Source organism: Mobula hypostoma, chromosome 7, assembly GCF_963921235.1.
Source record: "Mobula hypostoma chromosome 7, sMobHyp1.1, whole genome shotgun sequence".
Classification (NCBI taxonomy): Eukaryota; Metazoa; Chordata; class Chondrichthyes; order Myliobatiformes; family Myliobatidae; genus Mobula; species Mobula hypostoma.
In genome coordinates, this window is record NC_086103.1 from 117,024,853 (window position 1) to 117,051,330 (window position 26,478).

At 40.3% G+C, this 26,478-nt stretch overlaps 1 protein-coding gene across 2 annotated transcripts in view; it reads right to left on the reverse strand.

Annotated features, from left to right (window-relative positions):
• med17 (mediator complex subunit 17) overlaps positions 1 to 26,478 on the reverse strand; it is a 40,034-nt gene that overhangs the window by 7,557 nt on the left and 5,999 nt on the right. For both annotated transcript variants that reach the window (XM_063053851.1, XM_063053852.1), the window contains exons 2-7: positions 21,087 to 21,253; positions 19,493 to 19,703; positions 16,449 to 16,585; positions 13,288 to 13,372; positions 10,070 to 10,222; positions 3,257 to 3,387 (exon numbers count right to left, since the gene is read on the reverse strand). In XM_063053851.1, coding sequence (XP_062909921.1) covers positions 3,257 to 3,387; positions 10,070 to 10,222; positions 13,288 to 13,372; positions 16,449 to 16,585; positions 19,493 to 19,703; positions 21,087 to 21,253 — 884 coding nt within the window. The remainder of the gene's footprint in view (positions 1 to 3,256; positions 3,388 to 10,069; positions 10,223 to 13,287; positions 13,373 to 16,448; positions 16,586 to 19,492; positions 19,704 to 21,086; positions 21,254 to 26,478) is intronic.

The window sequence follows — 26,478 nt, forward strand, 5'->3', positions numbered from 1 at the left end:
GCGCAGAATAGGCTATTCCTGACAATCCCCTAATTTAATCCTAGCCTAATCATGGGAAAATTTACAATGACTAATTAATTTACCAACTGGTTTGTCTTTGGGCTGTGGGAGGAAACCGGAGCACCCAGTGGAAACCTACGTTTCACAGGAAGAACGCACAAATTCCTTACAGGCAGCAGTGGGAATTAAACTCGGGTGGCCTATGCTTGTAAGTGTTGTGCTCACCACTATGCTACTATGCACATTTCGTGTTGTGCAAAATTTCAACGTAGTTCACTCTACCAGAAAGCAGAACGAAAAGTGGCCTAATATTTTAAAAAGCTTTGAACATTAAATGCCTTAAAATCTCCAAGATTATTATGTTCAGATCCTCCACATTTCTATTATTTATGCAAACAATTCCAAAAAGAACTGCTTGGCCTTTATTGCTGCACAATCAATATGCCTAAATGCCTAACAGTTTGATAGTGCAGAAAAGGGTGCTTTGGCCCACTGCATCCATGCCCACCTCTACGCAAATCTACATTAATCCCATTTGCCATATGGGTCCTATTTGCAATTAATTATACATATGTATACACAGATACACGTATATAACTCCACCACCACCTCCAGCAACAAGTTCCAGGTATCAACCAACCCTTCTGTAAAAAATGTTCCCCCAAAATCCTCTTCAAAGCTCTTTACTTTCATTTTAAATGGACCCCCTACTATGCGGGGAAAAAAAGGATTCCGGCCATCCACTCTATATACGGCTCTTGTAATTTTGTATTCCTCTATAAGGTCACTCCTCAGCCTCTTTCATTCCAGTGTAAACAAACACAGCCTAGGTAATCTTTGCCCATAACTAAAGTCTCCAATGCAGACAACATCCAACTGGAGAGAGACTGTATTTTCATTTTTAAATCTTTTTATTAATTATTATTGAAAATCAACAACAGAGAAAAATACATCAAAATAATCAAAACAACATATCCATATGTAGAATAAGAGTTAAACTATCAACCAAGCTGAACAGTATATCAATAATAATAAAAAAACCAAAATGTTAAAGCTTTCTTTTTATGGAAAAAGACAGAAAAAAAGAACCCCTGCTAACTAAAACAGAAGAAAACCCCTAATAACAAAAAAAAGGGAGGAAAAAACCCATTTGGAGCACAAACCCAGAGCTATGCGCCATACAAGCTTCCATTAAAAAAAAGACATCAATCCGCCAACCAAATCCATTTACCCAAGCATCAGAAAAGGACCATCTTAATTAACTCAAATCAAATGATAATAATGGGCAAAAGAACCCCACCTTTTCTTGAAGTCAAATCAAGGATTTTTTCAACTTCTGATTTTTTCCAAACTAAGACATAACATCACCTGAGAGAACCATTGTATCAAAGTGGGAGCAGAGGCATCTTTCCATTTTAATAAAATAGGCCTTCTAGCCAATAATGTGACAAATGCAATTACGTATTGGTCTGATATAGAAATACCGTGAATATATTGAGGAATTATACCAAACAAAACTGTCAATTTATTAGGTTGTAAATTGATTTTTAAAGCTTTAGAAATTCTAGAAAAAAGATTTCCAAAATTGTTTCAATACAGAACACGACCAAAACATACGTGTCAATGTAGCTGTCTCAGTTTTGCATCCATCACACTGACTAATTACATTAGGAAATATTTAGACAATCTCTCTTTTGTCAAATAATAACGATGTACAATTTTAAACTGAATTAGAGAATGACTGGCACAAATCGAAGAAGAGTTAACCAGCTTCAAAATTCGCAACCAATCCTCTGTTATCAAGGTCATGTTAAGCTCTCTTTCCCAATCTTGCTTAATCTTAAGTAAAGGATAGTTATCCTGTTGTAATAGTAAATTATAAACTTTCCCAATGAAACTTTTCACTAAAGTGATTTGTAAAGTTGCAACATAAAGTACCAGACTTTATTCTTTCTTCCAACCTATGAAGATAAATATGCCATCAGCATTTGTCACCAAATGTTTCCAATTTCAGGGAAGTATGGATAATAATGACAAGAACAAAGTTCAATGTTCCACAGCATCCTACCAAAATGACTTTCCAAACTGTACACTTTGCATATGCTGGCATTAAATTTTATATACGTCAAGCTATAGCCTTAGGGAGCCTTCGTGCTATGCACACCACCAACTTTCTTGTCGTTTACAAGCTTACTGATTATCCTTCTTACATTCACATCCACATTGTTAGTATACACTATTAAAAACCAGTGTCCCAGCATCAATCCCTGCAGTACACCATGGGTCAAAAGTTTGGTCAGAAAAAAAATTCTTTTTACTGTTACCTTCTGCCTTTTATCACCAAGTTATTTTAGGTTCCAATTAGCCAACTTGCCTTGGATCCATTGTGCCTTAATTTTCTAGATCAGTTTACCATGAAAAACATCAAATGCCTTACTAAAGTCCATGTAGAAATTTACCATACCCTTCTTAAATACCCCTACAAAAAACTGAACAATGAAGCCATGCTGAGTACCCCGAATAGCCTTTGCCTTTCCTAATATACATAAGTTAAATCCTTGGGATCTCCTCCAATAATTTCTTTATCCACGACACAAGGCTTGCTGGCCCGAAGGTACTGGTTTTTCTATGCTCCCCTTCTTAAGTAAAGGAGCAGCATTAATTATTCCTTGGTCTTTTACCACCAAGGCTGTACGAACAGATGCAAAAATTTCCTTCAGGTCCCTAGCTATCTCCTCTCCATAGCAATGTGAGATAGATCTCATCCATCTCTGGAGATTTAATAACTTTCATGAATTGAATGACATCCACATCACTGTCTTTTTAATTCTAACCCGCTCCAAATTTTCTATACATCCTTTTCTGAACTCACTATCTTCCACATCCTTCTTGGTGAACACAGATAATAACTATTCATTAGGGCCTCACTCACGTCAGCTTAGAGATTGCCCCTCTAGTCCCCAATTCTCTCCTTGGTTACCTTCTTGGTCCTGGCATACTTACAGAACAGCTTGCGATTCTCCTTAATCCTAATTGTCAATATTTCATGGACCTTTTATGTGCTCCTAAGTGCTTTCTTTCTTCCCTCTTTACTTCACTCCTAGAGGGGGACTCCAAATTCCTTTTTAAAATTGGCTTTTCTTATCAAACATTTTGTCAGAAGGTACCTAAAGAAATTTATTACATTAAAATCTAATATAAAATTGTTACAGCAAGTGATTTGCTCAAACTAAATTGTTTGAAGATATTTCAATACCTCTCTCATTAGCTGGTGAAGGTTGTGTTCTAGCACATACAGGTGATCATCAGGCCGTTGCTTTTCAACAGAAGCTTTCTGAGCCTTCTTATCATTCACAAAATGGCATAAGGAAATGGATAACTGCAAACCTGAGAAGTATTACACAAATTAATTTGTATATGCTATCCAGAAGATGCAAATCATATATAAAACTTCAATAAACCAGCACTTACAAGATATTTTTCAGATTGTTAGATGTTACCACTATTAATAGCCAAATCTATGGGTCTGAACCACAGCCCCTGGCCACACAGCTTACTTAACTCTGGACCCTCCACCCACTTTGCCAGTTCACATTCTAGACCACAAATGAACCACATGCCAGAGTATTAGGATTTCCAAATAATTGGGTGCCAGATTATTGGAGTTTTATTGGTAGAAGGTAAATGCAAAAACAACTTGAACTTACCCAGTTTTATTAATACCTTTTTTTAGATAGTACATACTTGTAAAAAAACAGATCAGAAAAACACCACATTTGGTACTTTATACCTGTTGATTAATTTCTTCACTGTACGATGATATAAGAATTTACTTTCCAGTAACTAACTTTGGAAAGAGATAAAATATCGAACTAGAACATTACAACAAAGTACAGGTCCTTCAGCACAATGTTGCGCTGAACAATATAAAGCTACTCTACGATCAATCTAACCCTTCCCTCCTACACAGCCCATAACTCTTCACTTTCTTTACACACGTTCCTATTTGTCTTTTAAATATCCCTAATGTATTAGCCTCTACCATTACCTCGCCACTCTGTGTAAAAAGAAACTACCTCTGACACCTAAACTTTCCTCCACCCACCTTAAATGGATGTCCTCCGGTACTGGCCATTGTCGCCCTGGAAGAAAAGTGCTGGCTATCTACTCTATCTATGCCTCTCATAACCTTATACATCTCTAGGAAATCGCCTCTCATCTTCTATCACTCCAAAGAGAAAAGCCCTAGCTTTTGTCTTATAAGGAAAGCTTGAAAGAATTCAAAAATCTGCCCATTAAATTATTCCTATTCAAATCCTTATCCAGCTCCTTTTTGAATGGTGCAGATGAACTGGACTATTCCAATTCTTACTACTCCTTCTTTTAATTTGTATATGCTATCCAAAAGAAAGTTTTACCTTCTTTTCCCAATTATTTTCATTCAATGCTGCTTAGTTTTGACCATTCCATTAATAAGAATAGTTTCTCTGTATTTGCTTTGGGCCACCAAACTGAATATTTTGTTTCGATAATTCCTCCATGACTTACACCAGGAGAATTTGTGTCAGTCGTAATTTTGGGGGGGAAAAAATCCCACAGGAGTTACTTAAAAGAAGCCAAGAAAAATTCTGTACAGGCCATCCTGGGTTGTAAATGCCCAACTAATGGACTATTATTTGTAATCCAGCCCCCATAACATAATTAAATTCATGCCTGGTGTACGTACAGATATTCATCCTGAAATATGGCAGAATCTTGTTTCTTCTCTTTCTACTTTTAGTGATTATTTCAGAAAAGCACAGACTTATTATAGACAGTCAACATGACTTACTGCAGGGGAGGTCATACCTTACACATTTAGCTGAGTTTATTTTTGAGGTGACCATAATTGTTGAGGGAGGGCCGTGGAGGTTATATACAAACTTTCAACAAGATTTCTTATGGTAAACTGATCCAGAAAATAAAGGCAGATAGGATCCTTAGAGAATTGGTAGACTGGTTTCAAAAATAGCTTGAACATACAAGACAAGAGAGTAGTAATGGAGACATGTTACTCTGATTGGAAGTCTATGACCAGAGATGCTCTGTATATAATGTTGTTTCTGATATACATATAAATGGCTTTGAATGAAAACATATGTGGGTTGATTATTAAGTTTGCAGATGACAAGAAAATTGGCAAGTTGTGGATAGTGAGGAAAGTTGTCAAAGGAGGATATAGACCAGTTGAAAATACATACTGGGAAATGACAGATCTATTTTAATCCAGACAAATGTAAGGTGTTGTACTTTGGGAGGTCAAATGCAGAGTAAAAATGCAGTAAATGGCAGGACTCTTAGAAGCACTGATACATAGGGGGATCTTGCAGCAAAAGTTTCTTGAAAGAGGCAACACAGGTAGGTGGTGTGATAAAGACAGCAGGCAGTAGACTTGCCTTCATCTGTTGACGGGTTCAGGATAAAAGTCAGGAAGTCCAGCTGCAACTATATAAAACTTAGTTTAGATTAGTTTAGTTCAGATCATCACATTCTTAGGCTTGGAAAAACAAAGCTTGTGCAAATGTTGTCAAATTTTACTGCAAGTCATTCAATACTGTTGCACAATACTATAGGGATATGATATTGTCACATCTGTAACATTGCTGATTGCAGGTGAGTCCCTCCCTTGCCTCAGTCCAAGGACATATGAACAAACATTTCAGACTTCAGTAACTACCTGTGAATGATGTACAGGACAGTAACAGTACAGTACAGATTACAGTGTATGCCTTACCGGTACTGAGTGAGTGGTTAGTTGTCTGCCACCACTGCTCTTGGCTTGTAATCACTGGAGCTAAGAAGAATGAGGTATGATCTCATTGAAACCTATCAAATATTGAAAGGCCTAGATATAGTTTTCCTATAGTGGGGGAGACTAGGACCAGAAGGCACAGCTTCAGAGTACAAGAACATCCCTTTAGAGCAGAGGAGGAATTTCTTCAGCGAGAGGGTGGTGAATCTGTGGAATTCACTGCCACCAACAGCTGTTAATGCCAAGTCATTGGGTATATTTAAAGTGGAGGTTGATAGTTCATGATTAGCAGGGGTATCAAAGGGAGAAGACAGGAGAATGGGATTGAGGGGAATTATAAATCAGCCATGATGCAATAGCGGAGCAGACACAATGGGCCAAATGGCCTAATTCTGCTCCAATATCTTAAGAGTTTTATTGTCTTATCCTGATAATTTTAACTGCATCATTCATGCACTTGGACAATCTGACAAGAGACTGGACAGCAGCTCAAACCCCTGCTAATGTTAAAGATGAAAAGTTATGTGATACATTTAGCACCTCTGCAGCCACAGCACATCCACGATACACAGAACTGGAACAGACAGCTCAGTAGAATCCCGGATAGACTTCTTCACATCAAAGGCAATCATGGTCAGAACAACCAATGTCACACTGGTCTTCTTCTCTGCCCACTGCCTCCCATCTCCTTCAGGAGGATCTTACTGACCCCAGAGAAGATCGAAGAACTAAAGAGGGATTACGCAAGCTGGAGAACTGCAAGACCTCTCTTTGGCTGTCCAATTCATTGATGGGAAGCAACCAAGGAGAACATAAAGAGGTATTCCATCCTCAACTGTGTTTAGAAGCAAGATAATTTCAGAGGCAATTGTGCCAACTCCAAATAAACTTGCAGCAACTTTTCCTTTCTGCAGTCCAGGGGGCTAGATGTGAGAAGGGAACTTGGAGAGGTGAAGAGCCGACAAGGTATGGTCTTTGCCTCTGAATCTACCAAGATCATCTTCAAATCCAGGATCAGCTTTATGGAGCAAGATGAGACATGCTCAAGGTTCTTCTTCCAAAAGATTCACAGGGAGCTCTGTGATCCACTGCCTTAAGGGAGATGACTTTGTGACATCATCAGACAGACACTAAAGATCTGCAGATCCTGTTATGCCAGTTTGTATGACGATAAGACCACAGACAGCATGGCCTCCGAAAACCTCCTATCCTTGATCATAGAGATGCTAGATGACCTGGAACAGTCACTACCTCCAATTTCTTTCTTTATTCTCTTTCTACTTCACTCCCACAGCAGACTGGCTCCATCTCGTCCCTTGGCATGTAGCAGAGTTGGACTCTACTCTACGGGACTGGATAGATGAAGAACTGCTGGAAGTATATAACGCCATGCTTCTGGCTGGCAGCATGTCAGACTCCATGAGAAAAGGCATCATCTCCCTCACCAACAAGCAGAAGGGAGGGAGGGAGGAGATCAGGAATTAGAGAATAATCATTTTTGAATGTGGACTACAAGATCCTGTCCAAGACCAGCAAAGACCCAATCAAGTCTGCTCTGGGACAAGTGATTCACCCAGACCAAATGTGTGCTGTATTAGGCAGAGAAACCTTTGATGACTTGCGCTACTCAGGGATACCATTGATTACAGGACAGAGGGGTAGATGGTTACCTGGTCAACTTGGACCAGGAGATGACCTTCGACAGGATATCATACACAAAACATGGCCATGCTCTCCAAAATATTTGTAGGAGAGGAAATCAGAAATTGGATTCAACTGCTATACACTGATAGTTGTAGTATAGTTCAAATTAATGGGGGAGACAGATAGTTTCTCCATCAGGTATGGATGTCCACTCTTCCATCTTGTTTGTGTGTTTCACAGAACCCTTTGCTGAATCCATCAAGAAGGATGAGAGCATAAGATGGGGGACATTTCCAGATAATGGAAGCACACAAAACAAAATCTTCCTGTACATGGACAATGTTCCTTCTTCTACTCACATCCATGGTCATTTTGCAGATTGATAAGCATCTACAATCAATTCAAGTTGGCATCAGGACTAAGAGTCAACCGCAGGAAAAGTAAGGCTATGCTCTTCAGTAACTAGCCCCAACTGATCCAAAGCGCTCTTCAGTAACTAGCCCCAACTGATTCAAAGCACCCTTCACTGTCAAGCCTGACTGCCTGAAGGTGCTGGAGTTTTGGTTCAGAGGGGCTGAGGTGTAACAAGAATTGGCTGGAGTGGATTGGGAAGGTCAAACAAAAAACAACTTTGTGGAAATGATGTTCTCGGTTGATAACCGGCAAGAATCTGATCATCAGGTGCAATTATGTACTCAGAGCTGCTGCACCTGGTACAGCTGTGACCCGTTCCTCGGTCTTCTGCCTCAGTAATAACTTAGGATCTTTTCCAGTTTATCAGAGGGCTCAAGAAGGAGCAAGTCCAATGGGTAATGATGAAAATGTCTGCTTACAATGGGGGCAAAAGTGTACCTAACATTTCCTTCATCCTGATGGCCACCTTCATATATGGCTGCATTAGTTTGTGTGTGAACACAAAGTACATGGACACCAATTATAGCTACATACTAAGGTCCTACTGAAGAGAGGCCTAGCCACTCTAGTCAGCTGAACATTGCTGGAGGAGTACTCTGTGGAAGTGTTCTTCCAAGTAATCATCTCTGACCAGAAGTCCATAGGCAGTGGTCAGTATAGAATGTACTTCTGTCTCTATAGGAAAGGGAACTGTGGATTCTATGGGCTTGTTCCCTGAAAAACAGTCCAAACCATATGGCAGAACATCTCACCATCAGATCCAACCAACAAGCACTAAGACCTCTTTTACTTGGCAGTGAGAGAAGCCCACCCAGGCAGAGCTTTCCTCTACAAATGACTCATCACTCCTAATATACATTGCCCTCAGAATGTCTGCTGTGGAGAAGCAACAATCACCCACCTCTTTGCAGAATGTGGATTTGCTAAGGGGGTGTGGAGAAGGATGCAAGGATCCATGACTGGTTTAGACCCAGCAAATGTGTAACAGAGGACTCATCTACGTGCTGCTCCAATGGACACACACCAAGACAGATATCAAGTGCTGCTTGAAGGTCATCAATGATAAAAGATGCCCTCTGGTCTGCCCTAAATGTAGCACGAGATCCAAGAGAACACTGCAGGCTGCCTCAGTCCAGCCTGCAGATGTACATGCTGAGGGATGCACTAAAGCTTCATGCAGCCAATGCTAAGGTTCTCCGCAGAAGAGCCGCTGCATAGGCTCCTTCTGTCACCATACAAACAGGGGCTGAGTGGGCGGGGTGGGGGGGGAAGCCTCTCAAACAATCAAAGGCTATATTACTTCAGGATGCCACATAACAGGCAATGGCAATATGTTTCTTTGTGCCCTTATTTCTTTAGAATTTACAGTACGCTTTGCAGTACCAGTAACCAGAGTTCAATTCCCGCAGCTGACTGTAAGGAACTTGTACGTTCTCCCATGACTGTGTGGGTTTCCTCCTACAGTCCAAAGACATACCAGTTGGTAGGTTATTGGTCAATGTAAAATTGTCCCATGATTAGAATAGGGTTAAATCAGGAGTTGCTGGACAGTGTGGCTCAAAGGGCCGGGAGGGCATATTCCGCGTGCAGTATCTAAATAAACAAATGTACCGACCATGAATATAAAGATTTTTTTTGCAGTTTCTTCCTTTATACATTTTAAAAAATAATGACTAAAGGTTAGTTTTGAAATACAAAACTTATTGCCCCACAGTATTGAGTGACTAAAAATAAAAATTGACAGAAAAGTTGTTTCTTTCATAGTTTTGTTTTTCCACCACAAATTCTGCAAGAGAAAAACTACTCCATATCTCAAATTTTTTTTTAATTGTGCTGGTGAATTTCCACTACCTGGAGGGTTCAGCTGTTTTGCAGTCTTAGCTTATTGTCTTTGATAAGTTTGCCTTTCATACATTTGCAGCACTAAAACCCAAGAAAAAAAATTACATATGAATGCAAATGCTCCCCAGTTGCAGTATGCTGAAACTGCTGGTGTTCTAATAGATGACATGAAATTAAACCATGAAACATTATTAAAATGTGAAAAAAATTATAATCAAGTTGAAACATTTCAATCAGATTTAGTAATACAAAAAACAGACACAAAATAAACATGCTTCTAATCTTACATTTTGCCCTGCATAGAAGTTTTCCTCTTAAAGTTACAAGCATAAAACAAGAGCACTTAAAATAAATGCTAGAACAAATTCAGTTCCTTACCTGGAAATGGTTGAGAGATGATCTGGTTTTTTACTACAATATGTGGTACCTGCGACTTAATCTGAACTGCTTCTCGGGACAGCTGTGCAAAGATTTCTTTACACAACAGAACATTTTGCGCTTCTTCTAGCTTCGTCTGCCAGTGTGCGTTACCTATAAATTATGTGCAGTTTAAAATCTACTCAGAACATCTGATGTATACTTTCATTACATAAAATATTTCTCACTTGCAATATCTATTATAACATTTCCAGATTCATTCATTTTCTTATTCCTCCAAATGAAGTCATTTTTGGTTGCAATTTTGGCATTCACCCTGCATGAAACCATTTTAACACAATAAGGAGAAAGTTCTTGATCACACAAAATAAATTTTTCCAAATGTTCTATTGTCCATCAGGCAGCCAAGAGCAGAAAGTAGGCAGGAATCCTAACCATCCCCCTCCGTCTCCCACCACCATACATATTTTTGAGAGAGACAGATCAATGGCATCAGAAGAATGTTCTTCAGGTGCATAAATCTCATAATAGATCAGAAGCACAAAGGATTTCCAGCACAATTTTGACAATATGAAAAATACTTATTAAAAAAGCTGTTAATGTGATAAAAAGTTCCACATTAATGATTAATAACTTAAGTTATTTTCATTATATAGAATCATACATAGTAACAGGCCCTTTAACACACCAATACTTAGGCAAAGCGTCAAGAACTTACAGAATCTCCTGCAGTCTTTATTTTAATTGACTTCCTATTGAAAACTACCCTAACTAGAATGTTTGCAAGAGAAGTACCACTGAGAAACAATTTAAATTACAAAGTGCTATGACTACCTGCTGGAACCTCACTCCTGCAACACATTACAAAGATAACCACACTTTGTGTGAAAGCAAGTTACTGTATACTTTTCTTATTTGAAAAGGAACAAGGGTAAGACTGTCTACAGAGAGGAGGTGGAAGAGTCCAAAGCCAGGAAAATAACCTCTTCCTCAATGTCAACAAGACAAAGGAGATTGTTATCTACATCAGGAAAACTCAAACCTCTCTTTACATCAGCAGCACAGAAATGGAAACAGAGTAGTTTCAAACTCCTGAGAGTGCACATTTCGCACAACCTCTCATGGTCCCAGAACACATTCTACACAATCAAGAAAGCTCACCACCGCCTCTACTGAAGAGAGCTGGACTATGCACATCTACAGCATATTCACGTAATTCTAAGGACGCACAATAGACAGCATCTGAACAAGCTGCATCACTGCATGGTATAGGAACTGCACTGTGACACAGCAAGGCTCTACAACGGGTAGTCAAAACTGCCCAACACATCACAAATCCAGCCTACGCACAAGAACATATACAGAAAGGAGCCAGAAAAGGACCAGTAACATCATGAAGGAACTCACTCACCCTGCTCATAGACTGTTTGTCCCACTCCCATCAGGAAGGAGGCTAAGTAGCATGTCCACACCAAGACAACCAAACTCAAAAATTGTTACTTTCCCCAAGCAGCAAGACTGATCAACACCTCCACTCAATAAGCCATCCCTCCATAACCATTAGTATTTTATCATTTCCTGTCAGTAACCTTACATAGACATTCCTGTGCCTAGCAGCACTTTATAGACATAGAAACAATCTACGTACAAGATAACTTATGTATTTATATTTATAGTGTTTTTTAAATTATGATTATTGTGTTCTTTTTATCAAAGCCGGAGTACCAATTATTTTGTTCTCCTTTATACTTGTGTATTAGAAATGACATTAAACAATCTTGAATGACAAAATAAACATACCTGAAAATTTGCCTTTTTTTTTTCTAATTCATTTACAGATGAGGGCATCATCAACAGCTGATCTTTACTGCTCAACCCTATTCATTCTTTAAAATGGCAATGAGCTATCTTCTTCAACCTTACTGTGGCCTTTTGTGAAAATACTTCTAAGCTGTTGTTGGGAGTGCCACGAATTATATCCAGCAACAATGAAGAACATTTTTCAAATTTAAAGTAATGTTCACAAGGGATAAAAACTACAAGTCATGACATTCTCAGGTATCTGCTGCCTTTGTTTTCCTCGATGGAAGAGGTTAATAAAATTTTAATGTTCAATGTTGCTTTGAAATTACTGATTATAGAAGAGTCAGCTTGTAGTGTTCGACACCAGGCTAGCAGCATCGAAAATGGTTTTGCCCTCTAGAATGGTATACCTGAAAGACATTTATGTGCACTATTATCTCCAACTGTGGATTTATTATTCATGAAAAGAAAGTCAGCTGCATAGTTGCACCATCTGCTGCAAGGTAGAGATGTAACATTGAACTGACACCACCAATGACTTACATTATAAGTCTTAATTTTATCTATTTGAAGGCCTGCTGTCATGTCAAGACAGCACAAAATGATGGTATGTAATCATCTTTGTAACCAAGGGCCATCTATATTTCTACACCTTAGAAATCTTTTTTTTTCTTTTATTGCTTGTTATTTGTTAATCTTCCTTGCCTCCTTTACCAGCATTCGTAAGACCTTCACAAAACCAAAATATCTCAAAGCCCTTTACAGCCAACTTTGCTTTGAAAGGTAGGAATTGTAACTGCTTTAATAGTAGTGTTAACTGTAGTATAACAATCACCTGGTCTCTGGAAAGACACAATATGGAATCTTTTATTCACATGAACTCAGTTTAACATCTCTGCCAAAAGCTGCCTTATCTGATGGAGCAGCACTTCTAACCAGGTTACTCTTTGTACAATATTATTCAGGTAGAGGAACTGTGATATAATCCTCAAACAGCAGTGCCAACATTCACACTTTTGTGTTGGATGTCACACTACTGAAAGATCAGCCATTTTAGTTTTCTCTGAGTGGTAGATCAAGAGAGACTTAATCTACCCTTTGGTAATATACCAGAACTTCTTCCTAAATCTGTGTGTTATATCTTCATCTTTGGTGTGGAACATAAATCTACCACAAATAATGCAAAGGGTGATACACTTAGGACAGATGATAGGCAAATCAATGTTGTGAAGTTTTCATCTATATAAAAAAAAGTTCCTAGAATCATTCCACTTTCAAAAAGGCAATAAATATGTACATTAAAAGGTAAGATTTTCTATTGTAACTACCATACTAATCATGCAACAGGATTTACATCAAGAAGCAAATGGCAATTTCAAATATAAACCAATTTTTGATTCTGAAAATCTAAGTACCTGGACTAGGTTTCTGTGAAGGTCTTCTAAAGAGGTTGACTGTGCCAAGATCTCCAATATCATTAGCTTGCTTCTGTATAGAAACCTTTAAAAGAAAATGCATAGATTTACAATAATTTTAGGCCATTTGGCAAGTAGCACAGAAAGGTTATTAAACACATTTCCTCATATATAAAATTTCACTGCTTCACTATTGATCCTTCAGAATGTGTGTTGGAATAGGTTCACTGTCCTCCATTCCTGGAGATTTATTTGCACTGTCATAGTAAAATGTTTGCCAACCTGCATCTATAATGTATTTTGTACTTCCTCCGACACCATTCATCGAGAACAATGACATAATAGTGCTTTCATTGTTAACAGGATTCACCTTAACTTGTTCTGTGTATCCTTCAACTTGACTTTGAAAAGATAATGCACCTCCTCTAAAAAGTCACAGCAAGCTATAAACATTAATATAAAACTCGATCCCATTAATGCAAGTGAAAAAGGCGAGAGGTCCCTGGACATCAGCCCCTTGTTAAATCTTGACAATGGAAACAATTCTTAATTATGTGGACGGATTAAAAGTTGTTACCCTTGCAAGTGTATTATTGTTACAATTGGAAGAGATATTATTATGGAGAAATGGAAAAAGATATAAAACTGTGGTTAGAAGATTTGAATAAATGGCACGTGCCTCCTTGATGATCCACAATAGTAAGGTCATTATACCAAGACCCAAAATAACTTGGAATAAATCAAGCAACTGGTTACTCACTTAAGGTTTACACAGGTAGCACAGAGCTCTTTTGAAAGAGGATGCCCTCACACTTTACCTCAAAATATGAAAACTGTTCCTCCTACCAAGGGTAATTGTAAGTTAATTCTATCTAGCTCTACCACTCAAAATACAAAAATGGTCAATTCCCCAGCGGTCTGACAATCTGAGGATATCACTATTTCTCTACCTGACCAATATTGTGCAAAGAATAACCTGGACAAAAGAGCCTTGTTCATCAATGATATCATCTGTTTACATGCACTTATCAAGGAATTGGCTGACAACAACCAGGTTAAATCTTGTTTTCTAATACCATTTCATTGTTACAACCCATGGATCATTGTGCTATCAAGGCATTCAGGTACCTGTAATAATCAGTGAGGTATATCAATTCTGAATCAAGCAGCAATGACAAACCCAGCATTCACACCTGACAGGTGCAATATCAAGAAAACTACGGCTACATCAGTAATTCTTGAAATAACACAACTCAAGCAACAATGAATTGTGTATGAAGTTTATTATGGCCAGAGTCATTATAACTTCTTTGAGCAGCAATGGTCGCAAGAGTAACAAGCAGTTCCCAATGCAGGGCTACCAACACTAACAAAACAGTTCATTACAAAAAGGCTTTTGGAGGTACTCAATAAAGTGAATGAATATGAAAATCACACACAATGACTGGCAAGCAACCAATGCGCTAAGAAACCAAGCAGTCCAAAAACACGAGGGGGGATGGGGGACAGAGAATCAGAGGTTGTGCTCAGTAACCAGTTCAGTTTTGAGGTGAGTGAAATTACCCATGCTGGTTCAGCAACTGGATGGTTGAAGGTTAGTAACTTTTCCTAAACCTGGTGGTGTGGGAACAAAAGCTTTACTGAAAAGTTGTTATTGACATTTTCTTTAAGCCTTTCTCATCAGCCACTCAGGAACAAAATAAATCCTGACCATTTAACTATTTATTACTATTTTCTATTACTATTTATTATTTCTATGACTATTACTATTTACTAATAGTAATATTACTATTACTATTTCTATTACTATTTATTATTTATGGTGCAACTGTAACGAAAATCAATTTCCCCCGGGATCAATAAAGTATGACTATGACTATTACTATGATGACTAACACCTCAAATTGCACCACATCTACGGATTTACTATTACTATTACCATCATCATCTGAACACCAGTCCCAACACAGCCTCCCACTTCACTTTCTACTATCTAGACATGCAGAGCCTCACTGCCACTTACACACAAGGAACGGGAGTACACCGCTCAGTCCTCTTAACCTGTACCATCATTCACTAATACTTATTTGATTCTTCATTCCTGTCTACTTGGACTGGGGTAATCTCACACTCCCTTACTTATCAAGAATCTGCCACAAAGTAGGTTCTAATTTCACAAAACTTCAGGAAAAACAAACATACCTCATCTCTTATCTTAAATGATAAAGCTCTTATTTGGAGATAATGACTCCTAGTTCCAGCTTTTTTCATAAGAAGCAATACCTTTCCATATTCACCTATCAAGATCTCTCTGGAACTAACACCTTTCACTTCTTGAGTCCCCCTTGCTTTATATCACTTAAATTTGAGGTTTAATTGCTATAAAACAGCACTTAATTTATTTCAGTTGCTTTTGTTATTTGGTTCAAGTGCATCTTTTCCTGCTTGGACTACTTAAGTTCTAGAATGCAACCAGGTTTTGCATGGGAAAATAATGGGAAATGCTTTTCAATTTACAAATATTCACTTTATAAAACATTTTGCACAAATGCAACCCTTTCATAAACTGAATAGCTACACTATTACAAATACAACAGTTAATGTCAATTTCACATTTTATCTGAGGAATTCAAAAGTATAATGGTTTAGGAAATTACAATGCTAAATAATATTGTTAGCTAAATTCATTTCAGTTGCACATTTAATACAAATTAATATTTAAAGCAGGATTACAAGTAGTTTCAAATGTATTTGTAGTACAAGAAAATACAAGTAATAATAATAAAGCAATTTGAACAGGAGTATTTTAAATTGAGATATATGAAAATTGTAGCAGAGTTTTGGATAGGAGTCTAGATTAACAAAATTTGGTGTTCAAAAAGTAGACCTGAGGATTTCAGCAAGAAAGGAGCCAAAATAGGTATTGAGACATCAGTGCAGTGCAACATAAGAGAAAGCAGGGAGTATTTGGAATGAAAACAAACCCTGAAAGATCAGGAAATATTAAGAGTGAAGAGTCTCAATAAGCCTCTCCAAAAGTGGCCAGGAGAATGGAACTTGAGGCAAGACATCCTCCCAACTTGCGGGGTTTGGGGGGAGTGAGAAGAAGGCAGGCAAAATGACTACAGATCACCAAACATTATTCATGAGTTAATAATTACCTTAATATGTGCTGATCCCTCCAAATCACTAGGAATCAATATATCAAGAGGACAATAATCATCTGGAATTTTCTTATCTAAATCCAGATCAGTATTCTTTATTACTTCAAATGTCCCATGATGAGGAAAAAGGGATCCTGTGGGGAAAAAATTGTTTAATGGAAGTATGTTTTACTATCCTTCATGGGAAATATCCATTATTTCTAAAATTTTAAGCATACAGATCAGAAACTGAAATATTCTCTTGTCAAGATGAACAGCGCTTTTTTTTGTAAACTAGTGTTACCCAACTAATACTACTGGATGTCAGGCATAACATTAGGTAGGAGAAAGAAAATTAATAAATTAAAGTTAGAATGAAAGGTAATATAATGTTCAAATAAAATTAATTCAAATATTAAAGAACTTAGATAACTGCTTCTTATTATGCATGCAAGATGCAACAATCAGTACCAATCTCGCAGCTATTTACAATCCATATTAATGAAATAGGTCAAAAGATTGAGCTTCACATGCAACTGTTTGCTGACAATAAAACATTAATTGGAAAAACAAGGCGTGAAGAAGATACCGATAAATGAATAGCAAAGAAAATGGCAGATGGAAATATGTGGTAACTTTCTCTGGTAAATACAAGTAATAAAACAATGTACTTTAAATACTGGGAAGTAAATGCTGATTTATAGCTGGAACTTCGCACACTGCTTCATGAAACAAAGATTTAATTACACAAGCAAATAATAAAGCATAGTATATTAATTGCAAGGAGACGAGAGTGCACAAGTAAGGGATCTTTATGCAATTAAAATCAGACTTTGGTAACACTAGCAATAATGGTGTCAATTTATCTCTATATCCAAGTAGGGATGTCTTTGCAGAGGAGATGAGATAATGTACACCCAGTGGATGACAACTTACATACCAGGAAGAATCAAGCAAGAATGAGATATTCAAGATTGGTTACTGTCATTTCTTGTACACAGGTGTAAGGAGAATGAAATAAATGTTACTCCGGATCCGATGCAGCACAAAAAGCACAAAAAGTAATGAACGTAATAATAATAAACTCAGTAAGTCTATATACATAAGCAACATACATCAAAGTTGCTGGTGAACGCAGCAGGCCAAGCAGCATCTGTAGGAAGAGGTGCAGTCGACGTTTCAGGCCGAGACCCTTCGTCAGGACTAACTGAAGGAAGAGTGAGTAAGGGATTTGAAAGTTGGAGGGGGAGGGGGAGATCCAAAGTGATAGGAGAAGACAGGAGGGGGAGGGATAGAGCCAAGAGCTGGACAGGTGATAGGCAAAAGGGGATACGAGAGGATCATGGGACAGGAGGTCCGGGAAGAAAGACAAGGGGGGGGGGTGACCCAGAGGATGGGCAAGAGGTATATTCAGAGGGACAGAGGGAGGAAAAGGAGAGTGAGAGAAAGAATGTGTGCATTAAAATGAGTAACAAATGGGGTACGAGGGGGAGGTGGGGCCTTAGCGGAAGTTAGAGAAGTCGATGTTCATGCCATCAGGTTGGAGGCTACCCAGACAGAATATAAGGTGTTGTTCCTCCAACCTGAGTGTGGCTTCATCTTTACAGTAGAGGAGGCCGTGGATAGACATGTCAGAATGGGAATGGGATGTGGAATTAAAATGTGTGGCCACTGGGAGATCCTGCTTTCTCTGGCGGACAGAGCATAGATGTTCAGCAAAGCGGTCTCCCAGTCTGCGTCGGGTCTCGCCAATATATAAAAGGCCACATCGGGAGCACCTGACGCAGTATATCACCTCAGTCGACTCACAGGTGAAGTGATGCCTCACCTGGAAGGACTGTTTGGGGCCCTGAATGGTGGTAAGGGAGGAAGTGTAAGGGCATGTGTAGCACTTGTTCCGCTTACACGGATAAGTGCCAGGAGGGAGATCAGTGGGGAGGGATGGGGGGGACGAATGGACAAGGGAGTTGTGTAGGGAGCGATCCCTGTGGAATGCAGAGAGATGGGGGGGGAGGGAAAGATGTGCTTAGTGGTGGGATCCCGTTGGAGGTGGCGGAAGTTACGGAGAATAATATGTTGGACCCGGAGGCTGGTGGGGTGGTAGGTGAGGACCAGGGGAACCCTATTCCTAGTGGGGTGGTGGGAGGATGGAGTGAGAGCAGATGTACGTGAAATGGGGGAGACACTAGGTTATACATAAGGTGACTGACAGGAGATATTAAAGTCGTGGTCGAGTTAGTAGATGAAGGTATTGATCAGTCTTACTGCTTGGGGAAAGTAAATTTTTTTGAGTCTGATGATCCTGGCATGGATGCTCCATAACCTCTTCTCTGATGGGAGTGGGACAAACAATCCACAAGCAGGGTGTGTGGGATCCTTCATCATGTTACTGGCCCTTTTCTGGCACCTTTCTGTGTACATGATGGCAGGTAGACTGGTGCCAGTGATAGGTTGGGCAGTTTTAAATACCTACTGTAGAACCCTTCCGCTGCAGTGCACTTTCCATACCAAGCAGAGATGCAGCTTGCTAGGATGCTCTCTACTGCACATCTGTAGAATGACACGAGTATGGATGTGTGAAGTTCAGCTCTCTTCAGACTTCTCAGAAAGTAGAGTCATTTGTGAGCTTTCTTGACTGTGTAGGATGTGTTCTGAGACCACAGGAGGTTGTGAGTGATATGCACTCCCAGGGGTTTGAATCTGCTGTGCCGCTGACCGCTGACGTACTGGGGGGTGGGGGGGGGGGATTCTCTACAGACTCCTTCTCATATCTGCTGCTGTTACAGACACTGGCTCCAAAGTTTAAAAGAATACAAGGCAATCTTAAAAGGATTGGAAGTTACTACTAAACAATGATTTCTTCAAACTGCAACATCTTGATGTAGGGGAGCAGGTTGAGGTTTTGGTGTTGGCATTTAAAACTAACATCAGAAATTTCTTAACTCAGAAACTGAGTACTTTAGGAATTCCCTACTTCAGAAGATTGTGAATGAATGTACTTAATTACTGAGCTTAGAATATTTTTAGACACACATAAAATTAAGCATTGTGACACCACATACCTGCACTTCTATAACTCAAATCCCCAAGGATCTTGTCACCCACTTTTCTTAGTTTCCAGTGTTGTCGTAGTCTGAGGAGTTCTGAATTGAAGTCTCTTTGATGTTTATGTTCCAGGTTTTCTGCAACCGACTTATTTAATCTTTCTGCTCCTTTCAAGAGAATCTGAGCAGCTCCTGCCAGAGATTTTTTCTTCCCACACAGTTGTAAACCCTGAAGAAAAATAAAACAATAGCTGATCAACATGCAGGCATGAGGAAAGCTCTTTTATTAGAACTAGTTCTTCAAATGAAACCTCAAAACATTTCACAGTCCTGATACTGGGCCTCAACCACGCCCCCTCAAAAAAAATCAATTCCTTACCCCCCCATAGTAACAGTTTGACCAGTTAAGCTTCTTCAGCAGTTCGTGTTTTTTTGTTCCACATTACAGTAACCCCAGTCAAACCCCCAGAACATGTGTACTATTTCAAATGTTGAAATACAGTGGATTCCGGTTAATTGGGCCATTGGTTAATCTGAGCAGCTGCTTATTTGGGACGACTCTTAAAGAACAAAAACTAGTCAAGAACATTGCCGGATTCCCTTCATTTATTTGGGACACCATGGAACGTAACTGGGAAAGGAGACTGTTATCAAACAGTTTCTAACCAGCATCAGTCACATGCACTTGTGTGGCTATTACAAACTCTACACTGTGCTTAGAGGGAACAGTTTTTAAACAGCATCAGTTTGAAGATTTTGCGTTCAAAAATCAATGATTTCTGTCACTGATAGCTGGTGAGAAATAAGCAGTAAGACAATTCAGACTGTTTTTGCTCACTGCGGTTTCAAGTATTTAGGCTTGCAGATGCCAGAAACAGCCGGGAGTGAAAATGAAACAATTTCACTACTTCAACAAGTTAGAAACTGCAGAGAAGTTAAAGGCATCGACAATCACCTTGAATGTTACGATGAAAATGAAGATTTGGAAGATGCGATCATCAAAAGCATTTTATGAAAACAGTCCATTATCTGCACTGATCTTGTTAGCTTATAGACAATCAAAAGAACCCAGCAAAGTACACCGGATGAATTCCTACATTGATGACTATTAGGAACCAATAAACCTTTTCATCGTACTCTAGCAGTGTTGGCAGTGTTCTAATTTATTCTGTATTTCATTTCAATACATAATCTGTTACTCAGTTAAACAGTAGTTTGTCTTTTTTCATACCTTTTAAGCTATTTCCATGAAACTTTCACTATTTGGGGTAGCCCAATAAGTGGGCCAAAATGTACTGGTACCAGTGTGTCCCAATTAATCAGAATCCACTGTATTCCTACTAAAAGATAGCCAACTGAGATTAAAAAGGTATAGCTATTCCTAACAATGAAGACAAATGTACTTAAAAATAAAAACTTAACATTTTCAGCAAATCAATAATCTAATATGCTTCAATTAAAATTATTTTTGCTGCAGTAACTTCTTATCATGGCATTATACATTAAAGGCAGCAGACTAAAGTATTTTCATTAATTTGTGATCCATAACTAAAATATTTCACTATGGAGTGAGAGACTGATGTAATTTTGAGGCATTATAAAGTGTGAATACCTGTTTGGAAGGCGGTGACTCCTGAGAGACTGGGTCCAAGGTCATATACTTCTTCTCCTTGAGGACATTAAGCACATCATAAAGTACACACATTTCTGTCAGCGTGCTCCTCAAGTTATTTCTAACTGTATCCCATGGCCACAAAGAGGGCTGAAACTTCAGCATTGCTAAAAATAAGTAAAATAAAATAAAACAAAATCAAAAGGAAGATCTTGCATTTATAGCTCCTTTCACTACTTCACCAATCAAGTTTGACACAACACTCACTACATTGAACTAAATCATAAATACAAATAGTCCTTCCAGGTGAGGGAACACTTAACTTGTGAGTCTTTCAGGATCACCTGGTGCTTCCAGTGCAGCCTCCCCGATGTCAATGAGACCCAGCGCAGACTGGGGGACCGCTTTGTTGATCAATTTTGCTCCATCCACAACAGACAGGCATTCCGAGCGGCAAACCACTCCTATTCCATCTCCTATTCCTATTCCCATTCCAACTTGTCGGTCCATGGCCTCATCTACTGTCACGATGAGGCCACTCTCACCTCATATTCCATATGAGTATCCTCCAACTTCTGGAAATGTTTCCCTCTCTCCTTCTCTCTTTTTCCATTCCCCATTCTCCTGCCCTCTTACCTCGTCTTCTCCTTAACTGCCCATCACCTCCCTCTGGTGCACCTCCTACTCCTTCCCTTTCACCCATGGTCCACTCTCCACTACTATCAAATTCCTCCTTCTTCAGCTCTTTACCTTTTCCACCAAACACATTCTAGCTTCTTACTTCAGCTCTCCCAAGAACCCCCCTCCCAACCCACCTGGCTACACCAATCACCATTTGTACTCCTTACCCCCCGCCTTCCTTTCCAGTCCTGATGAAGGGTCTCTGCCCAAACATTGGCTGTTTATTCCTCTCCACAGATGCTGCCTGACCTGCTGAGCTCCTCCCACATTCTGTGTGTTACACTGAAATAAATCACCAGTTTCGTGTGTTTGAATTATTGTATGAGAACACGAAGAAATAATGTTCTGCTAAAATATTACTACTGCGATGAAAGCAATACCCAAGATAACAGGTCAAAGTTGCTGGTGAACGCAGCAGGCCAAGCAGCATCTGTAGGAAGAGGTGCAGTCGACGTTTCAGGCCAAGACCCTTCGTCAGGACTAACTGAAGGAAGAGTGAGTAAGGGATTTGAAAGCTGGAGGGGAAGGGGGAGATCCAAAATGATAGGAGAAGACTGGAGGGGGAGGGATAGAGCCGAGAGCTGGATAGGTGATAGGCAAAAGGGGATACGAGAGGATCATGGGACAGGAGGTCCGGGAAGAAAGACGGGGGGGGGGGGAACCCAGAGGATGGGCAGGAGGCATATTCAGAGGGACAGAGGGAGGAAAAGGAGAGTGAGAGAAAGAATGTGTGCATAAAAATGAGTAACAGATGGGGTATGAGGGGGAGGTGGGGCCTTAGCGGAAGTTAGAGAAGTCGATGTTCATGCCATCAGGTTGGAGGCTACCCAGACGGAATATAAGGTGTTGTTCCTCCAACCTGAGTGTGGCTTCATCTTTACAGTAGAGGAGGCCGTGGATAGACATGTCAGAATGGGAATGGGATGTGGAATTAAAATGTGTGGCCACTGGGAGATCCTGCTTTCTCTGGCGGACAGAGCGTAGATGTTCAGCAAAGCGGTCTCCCAGTCTGCGTCGGGTCTCGCCAATATAAAAGGCCACATCGGGAGCACCGGACGCACTATATCACCCCAGTCGACTCACAGGTGAAGTGTTGCCTCACCTGGAAGGACTGTCTGGGGCCCTGAATGGTGGTAAGGGAGGAAGTGTAAGGGCATGTGGTAGCACTTGTTCCGCTTACACGGATAAGTGCCAGTCCCCAAACAGTCCTTCTAGGTGAGGCAACACTTCACCTGTGAGTCGACTGGGGTGATATACTGCAGCCGGTGCTCCCGATGTGGCCTTTTATATATTGGCGAGACCCGACGCAGACTGGGAGACCGCTTTGCTGAACATCTACGCTCTGTCCGCCAGAGAAAGCAGGATCTCCCAGTGGCCACACATTTTAATTCCACATCCCATTCCCATTCTGACATGTCTATCCACGGCCTCCTCTACTGTAAAGATGAAGCCACACTCAGGTTGGAGGAACAACACCTTATATTCCGTCTGGGTAGCCTCCAACCTGATGGCATGAACATCGACTTCTCTAACTTCCGCTAAGGCCCCACCTCCCCCTCGTACCCCATCCGTTACTCATTTTTATGCACACATTCTTTCTCTCACTCTCCTTTTTCTCCCTCTGTCCCTCTGAATATACCTCTTGCCCATCCTCTGGGTCGTCCCCCCCCCCCGTCTTTCTTCCCGGACCTCCTGTCCCATGATCCTCTCGTATCCCCTTTTGCCTATCACCTGTCCAGCTCTTGGCTCTATCCCTCCCCCTCCTGTCTTCTCCTATCATTTTGGATCTCCCCCTCCCCCTCCAACTTTCAAATCCCTTACTCACTCTTCCTTCAGTTAGTCCTGACGAAGAGTCTCGGCCTGAAACGTCGACTGCACCTCTTCCTACAAATGCTGCTTGGCCTGCTGCGTTCACCAGCAACTTTGATGTGTGTTGCTTGAATTTCCAGCATCTGCAGAATTCCTGTTGTTTGCCCAAGATAACAGAATGCTTTAGCACAGAAAGGACATGTGGACATTCAGTCTTCTGGTACTTTCCTTCAGTGGGTAAAATTTAGCCTAACTTTACTCTCCTTCATATTCCCCAGTTTACACATAAAGTCAGATCACAGCTGACATTTTCCCAATGACATTTCAAATTACTGGTTCATTTACTTCTCAAAGGAGGCTTCAACATCACCCACTACAAAAGCATTAGACAAGATCTTGTTGAAATTTTTTGCAAGTGCTCACCCATTAAAAGATGTGAGAATCACTGCCTCCACCACCTCCTTATATAGTACATTCCAGCCACCTTCTAGATGAAAAAAATCTTCCCAGCTTCTGTTCCTTACCTTAAAACAAATCCATCTGTTTTCCTACCTCAATCTGGTCCACCCTCGGACACCTCCACTGCTAAATAAGGCCCAATGCAAACTAGAACATCACCTCATATTCTGCCCAATCCTACGGTATAAACACTTAATTTTTGAACTTAGGTAAACTTCATCTCCTGTGTTCCCCTCTTTCTTCTTCTGATCCTCCCAATTTTGTTCCCTTTTTCATCTCTTTCTCTCCCCCCCTTTTCAGAACTGATCACCCACTTTTGTCTCCTTTCCTCTCCTGGTTCCATGCAGTTACTACCAACACATTTCATTCATCGAATCTTCTCCCCTCACCTGGTTCCATCTGCCCTTCCTATCTCCATTATCACCTTCCTTACTGATCAGATTCCAGCTTGTGTAAGCTTTGTATCCCTGCTCATCATCCACCACCTGCCTCCAGCTTTATTTTATTTATTTAGCAATACAGCATGGAGTAGACCCTTCGAGTCACCTTTCCTCCCCACCTGGCCCCATCTGCATTTTTCCCTTTTGTTTGCTTCCACCTATCACCCACCTGCCTGTTCCCTAACTCATCATCAGTCCACAGCCCACCAGTAACTGCTTCAACCTTCTCCCTCTCTCGCTATACCAGCTATCTTCCCACTAGAGTCTCAATCTTGATGAAGGGTGACAATTCTCCCATCCCATTACCTCTTCCCCAATAGATGCTCGAGCTGCTGAGCTCCCCTAACAGTTTGCATTTTGCTCCAGATTCCAGCATCCTCAGTCTCGTGTGGTTTACTACACACGTTCATTTTTCTCTTCACTTCCCACCGAAGGACCAAAACAATTATTCCAAGAGAAACAGTGATTCACCTATACTTCACCCACCAGTTTACTGCATTCAGTGTGGTATTTTCTACATTGGAGAAACCAAATGGAGATCTGCAGAGTACCTATGCTTGGTTAGTGGGCTCAAGACCATAAGATATAGCAGAATTAGACCACTTGGCCCATCGAGTCTGCTCGGCCATTTCATCATGTCATTTTTTCCACTCAGCCTCAATCTCCTGGCGTCCCCCTGTATCCCCTCATGTCTTGACCAATCAAGAATCTATCAACCTCTGCCTTAAATATACGTAAAGACTTGGCCTCCAAAGCCACCTGTGGCAATGAATTCCACATATTCGCCATTCTCTGGCTAAAGAAATTCCTCATCTCCATTCTAAAAGGACATCCCCCATCCTGAGGCTGTGTCCTCTGGTTCTAGACTCTCCCAGCATTAGAAACATTCTCTCCACATCCACTCTATCTTTCAGCATTCAACAGGTTTCAATTAGGTCACCCCTCATTACTTTGAATTCCAATGAATACAGGCCCAGAGCCATCCAACGCTCTGCATAGGACCTGTTCAAACCTGGAATCATTTTTGTGAACCTCCTTTGAACCCTCTCCAGTTTCAGCACATCCTTTCTAAGATAAGGGGCCCAACACTGCTCCCAATATTCCAAGTGAGGCCTCACCCAGTGCTTTATAAAGCCTCAACATTACATCCTTGCTTTTATATTCTAGTCCTCTTGAAATGAATTCTAACATCAGATTTGCTTTCCTCACCGCCCATTCAACCTGAAAATTTACCTTAGGGAATCCTGCACAAGGACTCCCAAGATCCTTGGCGCCTCAGATTTTTGAATTTTCTCTCCACTTAGAAAAACAGTCAACCCTTTCATTTCTTCCACCAAAGTGCATGACCATACACTTATTAACACTGCATGATCCCAAACTTCCTGTTGGATGCCACTTTAATTTTTAATCCCAATCCCATTCAACCCATCTGTGCAAACCCACTGGAAGAGCATCTTACCTTCTGCCCAAGCGCTTTGCAACCTCAGCAAAATTTCCAACTTCAGGTAAACTGCTCCCTTCTCACATTATCACACTTACTTCCCTCTCAATCTATTTCTTTAAGACGTCTCGTTAACAACAAATTGGTTTATTATTGTCACATGGACTAACCTACACTGAGGCAAAACAATAACAAAATTGAGAATGAACTGCTATAGTACTCACGCAACTTACCACCTTAGCCTTTGGGGTTATATAACATAACTTACTCCCCCCCCCCCGGTTCTGCTTTGAAAACTGTTGTAAACTCTCCTCTCTCACCCCTCCCCCACACAGTTTTGAGAAAATATTGCCGACCCACAATGTTGATTTATTTCTCTTTCCACAAATGTCGCTGATTAAAACAACCGATACTCTTTGGAAAGAGCTCTTCGGCAGATCGTGGAAGGAAACTTCTAAGTAGCTTTAGAACTTACGTTTGTAGCTCCAAGGTCACAAAGTGATTACTGTAGGCACAGAGCAGCACACTGCCCCGGAGACCCACGCCTTGTGTTATTTACACG